Raw genomic sequence first — 9,965 nt, 5'->3', positions numbered from 1 at the left:
ATGGTTGAAAACTAGTATTAAACTATGATGGGACGCTGAGGTTCTGAAGGTGCGGTGGTGCCCCAGGGTCACAGAGCCATGGATCTTGACTTGGGATAGGGAACCGGGACTGCGTGCCCTATTCCAGCCTCTGTTTGGCCTGGGACAGCACAGGAGCCTAGGAACTGCAAGGGGAGTGGCTTTATTTGCCTTCCAGGGGGTAATGACCGGGGATTTCAGATTTGTTCCCAGGAATAGGTGAGAAAGGCCTGGGATTTGCCAAAGGGCAGGTGTTCTACAGACTCCTGCTTGGCAGCAAGCCCATGACCACAGGATCTTCGGCAAGGGCACAAGGTGGAATGCCACGTAGAATGGGGCAGCCCTCAGAGAATTCAGGAAGCAGCTTTCATCCTGAGTAGCCCACAGTTGGCAGCTTGATAGAAAAGTCCTACCCCCAGCTCCCAGGGGTTTGACTCCGGCCAGGCTGGAAGGAGACTGACTCAGAGGGTACCCCACTCTCAACCTTCTACGAGCCGGTTCATTTCTGACAGGCTCTGTGATAAAGGAGAGAAGCAGGCTGTTGGCCCCATTTTAGAACCAGAGAAACTGAGGGCATGGAGAGCAACAGGGGGGTACTTGGTAAAAGCAAAACTCTGTGCCTACATTCCAGACTCAGCATTTCCCAGTGTGTGATTACAGGCAAGTGGCTTAACTTCTCTGTGCTTGGGTTTATAGATAAGATAGTATCTGCGCCCCCCGCCCCCCAAAAAAAAGAAGAAGAAGAAGAAGTAAAGACTTAAGGAAACAAAAGCTCAGCACCACACCTACAGGAAGAACTCAGTAAATGTTGGCTGATCCTAAGCACATTCTCTGTTGGCTTTGACAACAGCCCTAAGAGATTCTAGAGCGGCACAGGATTCTGGGTAGGAGCCAGACAAATCTCTTCTCCACCCAGTTCTTCAGGGCCAAAACCTTGAAATCATCCTTGACTCCTCTCCTTCCTTTACACGCCACAGTCCCTTAGCAAATCCTGCCTTTAATCACTCCTGTCATCTCCATGATATCACTTTAACCCAAACTGCCATCAACTCTCACCCAGATTAGTGCAGAAGCCTCCCAGCTGGTCAGGGGGCTGCCAACCGCCCAACTCTCTGTAAGCAAGCAAACGGGTCCTGATTAGAAAAAATCAGGTCAAAGCACTGTTCTAAAAACCCTTGCGTTTTCTAACTCGTCTAGAGTTAACGCTCTCCTTTATTTATTCAATGATCATTTATTATTGAGTACCTACTACTATGTGCTAGGTGCTGCTCTAGGCACTGGAGATAAAACAGAACAAAACAGACAAAAACCTCCGCACTCAGGAAGTTTACATCCTCCTGGAGGGAGGACAGTAAGCAAATGTAGAAGTAAAACATATCAAATGGTAGGTGTCACGGAGAAAAAGAACTCAGGGAAGGCTTTGGATTTTATTACTGTTACTTTTTTTTTAATTTAAAGATTTTTATTTAGGATGCCTAGGTGGCTTAGCAGGTTAAGCTTCTGCCTTTGGCTCAGGTCTTAACCTCAGGGTCCTCGGATCGAGCCCCACCTTGGGCTCTCTCCTCAGCAGGGAGCTTCTCCCTCTCTCTTTCCCCCCTCTCTCTGCCTGCCTCTCTGCCTACTTGTGATCTCTCTCTGTCAAATAAATAAAATATTTTTTAAAAAATAAAGATTTTTATTTATTCATTTGAGAGAGAGAGAGAGGATGAGCTAGGAGAAGGGCAGAGGGAGAGGGAGAAGCAGACTCCCCACTGAGCAGGGAGCCTGAAGCGGGACTCCAGCTGAGGACCCCAGGATCATGAGCTGAGTCCAAGGCAGACACTTAACCAATTGAGTCAGCCAGGTACCCCAGGTTTTAGATTTTAAACAGGGTGGTTGGCGAAGTCGTTATGAACAAGGTAAAGGTTAAATAAAAAGCCCCAAAGTGGGAAAAGTTGAGCTCCAAAGGGGCAATTCAAAAGTGGAATGTTCTAGACAAAGGCCCAAGCAGTAAGTACAGTGGTGGAAGTGTTCCTGGTGTGTTTCAGGCACACAGGGGAAGCCACTGTGACCACAATGAAAAATGTGCAGGAGGGGGGAAAGTGGACTGACCTCAAGAGGAGTAAAGGGGCAGGTTGTTGAGTCCTGTGGATTCTCCAAGTCTTTTTTTCTTTGATTGAGATTGGAAGCCAGTGGGGGTTTTATTTATTTTTTTTTATTGTTATTATTAGTGTTAAAGGTTTCATTTATTTCAGAGATCATGAGAGGAGAAGATGGGAGGGGCAGAAGCTGACTCCCTGCTGAGTCAGGAGCCCCTCAACCAAGCAGGGCTCGATTCCAGGACCCTGGGATCATGAACTGAGCTGAAGGCAGACGTTTAACCTGCTTAACCACTGAGCCATCCAGGTGCCCCATCAGTGGAGGTTTTAAGTAGGGGAATGACTAGGGTTTAAAGGATCACTGTGCTGGCTGTGTGGCCGGCTCAGTCAGAAGAGCATAAGACTCTTGATCTCAGGGTCTTGAGTTCAAGCCCCATGTTGGGTGTAGAGATTACTCAAGTGATAAAAAAAAAAAAAAACTTAAAGAAAAAAAATTTTTTTCAAGGCTCACTGGGGTCCTCTGTGTGAAAGACCACAGGGAACAGCCACAGAGCCAGAGAGACCTACGACAGCTGTTACGAGGTATGATGGCTTGGACCAGGAAGGAGGTAGCAACAGCAGAGGTGGTGTCAAACCCAAAAGCCTTACACAAGGGTAGGAGTCCTCCTGATGGGGTCTCTGTTATCCCATAAGCCTTGTGCCTTCCTGTAACCCCAACCCCAGAGACCACAGATAGGCACACAGAGGTGTCTAATCGGTATTTGTTGTTTTATTTATGAAATTAACAAATGATCCAGGCCTAGGTTATCATCCCCTATTTTATTTTATTATCTTTTAAAGATTTCTTTTAGAGAGAGTGGGAAGGGCAGAGGGAGAGAGAGAAACAGAGGGAGAGAAGGAGATGCCCAGCTAAACTCAGAGGCGAGCGGGGGGGGGGGGGGGGGGGGGCTCGATCCCAGGATCCTGAGATTATGACCTGAGCAGAAATCAAGTCTGAGGCCACCCAGGTACCGCTCATCCTCCTCTATTTTAATGATAGGCATATAATCAGAATTCAGTAAATGTTTACAAATAGAATACTGCACAATTCTGCAAGGCCAGGTGGCTAGTCCTCTTTACAGCGAGGAAAACTGGGGCTCAGACTGGGGATCCCTCTGCACAGCCTTGGCCAGAAGCTTCCGTCCCAACTTTCGGTGTCAAGTCTTGGATACTGGGTGGAGAGCGCCTGCTCTCAAAGTGAGTCACAATGACCTCACAGGAGTTGCTCTCAAAGCTTCCCCGCCCCAGAATGAAGAAAAACCGAAACTTCACGGGGCCAGGGGGTCACAAGGCCCAAACCAATCTGATGTCCTAAAAGTGCCCGGGCCGGGTCCTCCCACCTTCAGGCCACAGAGACGAAGGGACAGAAGGACCGCCCTCTTAAGGCTGAGGCCCCGCCCCCCCGCTTGTCCGTCCGCCCGCGCCTCCAGCGGAAGCCGGAAGCAAAAGCAGTCCCTGCTAGCCCCCGGCTCCGAACTCGGTGGTCTTGGAGGCTCCGCAGGATGGGGGAGAAGATGGCGGAAGAGGAGTGAGTGGGCTTTTCCCGGGCGGCGGAGGCGGCAGGGCTGGGCCCCGGCGGGTGACAGCGAGTGCCTCAGGCCGCCCTCTGGCCCTGAAAGGCGGAGCTCCTTGTGCCGGTTGGCCAGGACTGACCATGCCTGTGCCAGCGAGGAGGGCGGGAGGGACGGGCCTGGGCCCAACCCGGCCCTGCAGCCTCCTTGAGGTCGGATCGTCGTGTAGGGTATCGGCAGCCCAGGGCAGGCCTCAGAAGCCGTCTGGCCGAACCCGAAAGCCAAATTCCACTTTCCGAGTTTTCGGTCTTCTGATAAATCAGGGAGAGCTCCGCCGCCTCCTCCAGGAAGTCCCCCACCCACTACTTAGCCAGTGGCCTCTTCCACGGTAACGGTGGTTTTTCGCATCTGTCTCCTCCACCGAATCTCATTCATTCGTTAACTGTTGGCCATTTACTCTATTCCAGGCCCTGGGCACATAGTAGTGAAGGAGGCCGACCAGGAACCGCCCTCAGGTAGTTTCCATTCTAGTGGGGATAGACCCTAAGCAAGCAAGAGGATTTCAGAGTGCTAAAAGAAAAAGGAAGTGTCAGGATGATGAGAAGGAGGGATAGGAGAGGGAACACACGCAAATGCAAAAGGCTAGAAGCAAGAAAGACCTTAGTCCCTTTGAGGAACAGAAAGAAAGGCAGGATGGCTGGAGTAGGAAGAGCTAAGGGGCTAACTACACGGGATGAGATAGAGATGGGGGGCGAGGTGGGGGTCCTGTGTCCTCCCGGTACTTATCGGGAAGGATGCCACTCTTTAGTCCCTCCCCATCTGCTGGGCACAACCCATTGCATGTTATAGACGCCCCATCTGTGCGAACGGATTTGTGGTTGAAATCCGATTCCCTCCCCTAACATCTTTTCAGATATATCTCTTGGCTGGCTGGGTGGTCATTTCATTTCGTCTTTATTCAGCAAATGCGCTATTGTGGACACCAAACCTGGGCCTCAGCCACACAAAGCAGAAGAGGTGGTATGGCCCGGTGATTTCAAGCTGGGGCTCAAACTTGGTTAGCTGAGACCACGGCCAGGTTATGCAACCTCTCTGAGCTTCAGTTATTCGTGGGTAAAAAAGGGAAAGGAACAGTCCCCACCTCAGGCCTGGTATGCCTATTAAGTGAGAGGTTGTGTGTTATGTAGTCCCTGATGGGAAGCATTTACTCCATAAACATGAGCTATTATAATCACAATTGCGGTGATTATTATGTGAACGGTTGCGCTAGTTTACAGTCCCATCCCAGAGTGAGGAGAGCGTGCTGTGAAGAACGGAAGAAGTGGGGTGGGTGCAGTATTCCAGAGAAGGTTACATTTGAGCCTTTAGAAATCTGAGAAGGATTTTGTCAAGTGGGATGGGGTGTTCTAGCCAGATCAACAGTTGGGTAAATTGGGTGACTTCTTCAGCTTGCTGCTATAATTCAAGGAAAAGAATGTAAACAGGAGAAATAAAGGCGCCAAGTAAATAACGTCGGATCTTGGAATGGGATGAGACTTCAGTTTGTCTCCATTTAAATCCTCCCATTAAATGCCAGAGAGCAGGCGGCGTTTGGTTTCTACGCTGGCCCTGATTCGCCCTTGTTCCTGTCCTCTAAGTGGCTGTGTTTGGAGCACCTGAAGGCACTGGTACTCTCTGCTGTGGCAGACAGGAATTTTCTGAATCAGTTTCTGTCTGAGACCTGCCGGGTGGTGTTAAGACGTGAATCCCAGCGTCCTCTGTGCCAGGTCTCCTTTGTGTATGTGTTTTGATACTCAGGGCCCTTTTCCCTTTGTCTAATCCTGCTTTTTATGTCCAACAGGTTCCCTAACACAACTCACGAAGGTTTCAATGTCACCCTCCACACTACCCTGGTTGTCACCACAAAACTGGTGCTCCCGACCCCTGCCAAGCCCATTCTCCCTGTGCAAACAGGGGAGCAGGCTCAGCAGGAGGAACAGTCAAGCGGCATGACCATCTTCTTCAGCCTCCTCGTCCTAGGTGAATCTGGACACCCCCTCATCTGCCATATTGAGTGTCTGTGTGTGCTGTCTCTAAGGTCAGCCCTGTCTGAGCCACCATTTTCTTGATTTCAGGTCTTTCTTCCATTTGGTTTGACATCAAACACTGAGGGACAACGATCAATTCATAACACAACATGGGGCGCCTGGGTGGCTCAGTGGTTAAGCATAACACAACAGGGTACTCCTCTTTCTTCATAAAGTCATTGAGCCTAGTAATTTTGAAGAGCTCTTTATAGAATATCTTAGATGTCTTTTGGAAGAAAGAAGGGATTTTTGACCTAGAAGGAACCTTGACCATCTTCTTATTTAGTGGATTTCAAACCCCGCTCACCAATGTGTGTGTGTGGGTAGTGCTGGGAGCAGGAGGTGGGCTAAGTCAAATGGGAGGGCATCTGACTTTCTGACCAGAGCAGCCTTTTGTCTCCCATTAGGCTTCTGTGTAAATTTTACTTAATTAAAGGTTTTGTTGCCACGTGAAAGATCAAACATCCTTTCTCTTACCCTCTGGCTCCCATTAACTACGGTTAGGACTTCTGCCATATCTGCGTATCACCTATGTCATTGTTTACTTAATACCATTTTTTCTTTGAACAGATGTACTCTCAAAAGTCTTGTTTTGTTCAACCTTCTCCAGTAATGAGTGAAAAAATTTAGGCCCAGAGAGATTAAGCAATTGATATGCCTGGTTTTGGAGAGACTAGAGATTAATATTTGGATTGCCAGACCTTAGTCGAGAAGTTTAGGTAAAAGGCAATAACTTAGATGCCTCCCAGAGACTGTAGACAAATGTTTTAGACCAAAAACACTGAACAATTGAAACTGCACAACCACTTGTACTAGCTGACAAAGGAAGAAATAAAGCTTCAAATTTGACCCAAATCCAAACTCTTCTTGGAAGAGTAGAGTTGGCATATTTACATTTTCTGTTCTTCTTTTCAGGATACTGAGCCATATTTCTGATTAGATTAGGTCTTTTCAGAGGAATGGGAAGTACAACCCGATTGAAAGGTACAGAGCATTTCGCTGATGTCATTGAGGACTTCTTTGAAGAAAACTAGAACTTTCACATTTACATTTGGATTCTATTAATAGTCAAATAATTTTAATAATCTAATCATTTGATTTAAAATCCCAGGGCTCAGCCTAATCTCTCAAAAAAACTTTTAAATTGGGAGGCCTAGGTGGCTCAGTTGCTTGAACATCCGACCGCTGGTCTCAGGTCTTGAGCCCATGGTTGTGAGTTTGAGCCCCATGCTAGGCTCCACGCCGGTCAAGGAGCCTACTTAAAAACAAAACAAAACAAAAAAACCCTGCACAACTTTTTAAAACGAATACTGAAAAATACAAACAAGTGTACAGTGTCCCACATGGACCTGATACGCTGGAGTAATTGTGTACCTTGTGAATGTAGTTGAATTCTGCTTCTAGGGGATTACTTCAACAATCAAGTACTCCTTTTGTTTTTCCTTTTTTCTCGTGATATTAGTTGAATTTAAAGAAAAGCCGTACTCTTCTTGATCAAGAAGTCTTTAGTACCTGAATCCTTAATCCAGAAGGACCAGTATTATTAGCTTCTTTACTTTATTGTCAGTTTGATAAGGTCAGCAGCATACAAGGCAGGCCTGGAAGAAAACTTTAGTTTTGTAGTTAACTTTGTTTCCTGGGAAGATAATAAGGGTAAGTCAGATTTTCAGAGTAATTTTCAGGGTGTGGAGCACTGAAGGTTAGTTTGTGCCAGAAACCACAAAACAGGCTGTTAGGATGCTTTTTGGTCCTGGCAAAACCCTGTGCAGTGGTAACACATGTGGGGGCCAGAAGGGTCTGAACTTATTTATTTGGGCAAAAATTTTACTTGGATCGTCTTTTCAAGCAGATCATGAGCCTAGACTCCAGAGTCACTCTCGTGTTGGGGGTTTTGTTTTTACCTCATCAGGCTGTGGGCAGGCTATGAATTGGTATCTCGACATTTTATGCGTAGGTCAGCATGCATGAACAGAATGGAATGCTTTCTTTTTCAAGAGATTTGGAGGGATTTTTACTCTTTTCTTGTATATTATCAACAGAGTATTATATGTCTTACGTATTAGATGTCTGAACAATATACATCTGATAAAGTAAAAAAAGAATTGCAGTTGATAGTGCTAACTCACTAAATACATGAACTACAGTGAATTGAGGGAAATACTAGTACCTAGCTTATTCTAGACTTCAGGAACTCCTAACCTGGAACACATGTAACCACTTTTGTTTACTATTTTATTTCTTTTTTAAGATTTTTTTTTACTGGTGTGCCTGGGTGGCTCAGTTGTTAAGTGTCTGCCTTCGGCTCAGGTCATGATCTCAGGGTCCTGGAGCCTCACGTTGGGCTCCCTGTTCAGTGGCGAGCCTGCTTCTCCCTCTCCCTCTGCCTGCCCCTCCCCCAGTTGTTTTCTCTGTCTGCTTATTATCTGAGAGAGAGAGCACAGCGCAGGGAAGTGTAGAGGAAGAGGGACAAGCAGACTCCACTGACCAAGAAGCCCAACGCAGGGCTCGATCCCAGGACCCACGTGATCATGACCTGGGCCAAAGTCAGACATTTAACTAACTGAGCCCCTATGATACTGCCTTTTTTTTTTTTTTTTTAAGATTTTATTTATTTATTTGACAGAGACAGAGATCACAAGTAGGCAGAGAAGCAAACAAAGTGGGGAAAGCAGGCTCCTCGTGGAGCAGAGAGCCCGACGTGGGACTCGATCCCAGGACCCTGAGATCATGACCTGAGCTGAAGGCAGAGGCTTACCCACTGAGCCGCTCAGGTGCCCCAGATGCTGCTTTTGTTTACTATTTTAGTCAAGTCAAATGAAAGTATGACTTTTATGTCCTACAAGCTTGACAAAGTATTATAGTGTATTCCCGTTTTTGAGGAGGGATGCCAAAACACCAGTTACTTTTGACTTTAAAAGCTTGAAATCAGTTGATTTAACCCTTGATGATCTTGGATTCTGCAGAAACAATGGTGAGTCATTTTTATTGACTTACATTAGAGTTAACAATTAGCATCATTTGACACATTTTATGGGCCTTTAAATTTAATGGAGTTATTAAAATTGATGTGCCTATGTTTTAATATAGTTTCCATAATTATTACTTTGGGCTTGAACATTTAGAAGCATATTAACTTGTAGTATACCTGTCCTCCACACCACACGGAAGTTTTTGTCCTTTCTTACTTTTTTCCCGAATATTTCTGAAAGCATGGATGTGTATATACATGTATACGTTCATAAGCACATTCATAGATACAGGCACATCTAGTTTGTATTTTGTTTGTTTTAATATAAATAAGTTCCTATAACTTGCTTTTTCATCTCAGAATGTCTTAGAGATCTTTTTACGTTACTACTCTTTTTTGTATCTACCTCATCATTTTTTCTTTTAAAGAAGGTGTATGTGTTAAACATAAAATATGGGGCACCTGGGTGGCTTAGTGGGTTAAACCTCTGCCTTCGGCTCAGGTCATGATCCCAGGGTCCTGGGATTGAGCCCCGCCTTGGGCTCTCTGCTCAGCAGGGAGTCTGCTTTCCTCTCTCTCTCTCTGCCTGCCTCTCTGTCTACTTGTGATCTCTGTCTGTCAAATCAACAAATAAAAAATTAAAACAAAAAAAAGAAACATAAAATATATCCCATTTTAACCATTTTGCAGTGTACAATTCAGTGGCATTTAGTACACGCAAGAGTGTTGTGCAACCATCACCATTACCTAGTTCCAGAATGTTCTCATCACCCCAAAGGGAGACCCAGTACGCTTTAAAAGCTGTCACTCCCCATCCCCTACCCCCACTCTCTAGTAAACACTATTTTGCTTTTTATTCCTAGGAATGTGCCTATTCCATTTCAAGCAAATAGAATCATACAATATGTGACCTTCTACGCCTGGCTTCTTTAACTTAGCATTGTATCTTCAAGGTTCATCTGTGTTGTAGCATGTGTTAGTAGTGTGTTCATTATTACAGGTGAATAATCTCATGGAGATATACCACATTATATTTATCTGTTCATCGATTGTTGGACATTCGGCTTGTTTCTATGTTTTGGCTGTTGTGAATAGTGCTGCTGTCGACATTTGTGTACAGGTTTTCGTGTAGACATATATTTCAATTTCTATTGGATACATACCCAGGAGTGGAGCTGCTAGGTTTAATGCTTACTCTATGTATAACTTTCTCAGGAACTCCCTAACTTCCTACAGAGGCCGTACCATTTTACATCCCTTCAGCAGTGCCCCTGTGTCCCAGTGG

At 45.9% G+C, this 9,965-nt stretch overlaps 1 protein-coding gene across 5 annotated transcripts in view; it reads left to right on the top strand.

The window, feature by feature from the left end:
- Window positions 1-3,534: 3,534 nt before the first annotated feature.
- The window catches only part of SLC9A8 (solute carrier family 9 member A8), a 70,645-nt gene continuing 64,214 nt past the window's right edge, over window positions 3,535-9,965 (top strand). For 3 of the 5 annotated variants that reach the window (XM_032350377.1, XM_032350380.1, XM_032350378.1), the window contains exons 1-3: window positions 3,537-3,663; window positions 4,114-4,161; window positions 5,487-5,665. In XM_032350377.1, coding sequence (XP_032206268.1) covers window positions 3,638-3,663; window positions 4,114-4,161; window positions 5,487-5,665 — 253 coding nt within the window. In that variant the 5' untranslated portion in view covers window positions 3,537-3,637. Of the gene's footprint in view, window positions 3,664-4,113; window positions 4,162-5,486; window positions 5,666-9,965 lie in introns of all 5 variants that reach the window. The other 2 variants (XM_032350381.1, XM_032350379.1) reach the window with 2 other exon arrangements.

Source organism: Mustela erminea, chromosome 7 (genome assembly GCF_009829155.1).
Source record: "Mustela erminea isolate mMusErm1 chromosome 7, mMusErm1.Pri, whole genome shotgun sequence".
Taxonomy (NCBI): domain Eukaryota; kingdom Metazoa; phylum Chordata; class Mammalia; order Carnivora; family Mustelidae; genus Mustela; species Mustela erminea.
Note: the sequence above shows the minus strand (reverse complement) of the source record. Positions and strands in the feature narration are given on the sequence as shown.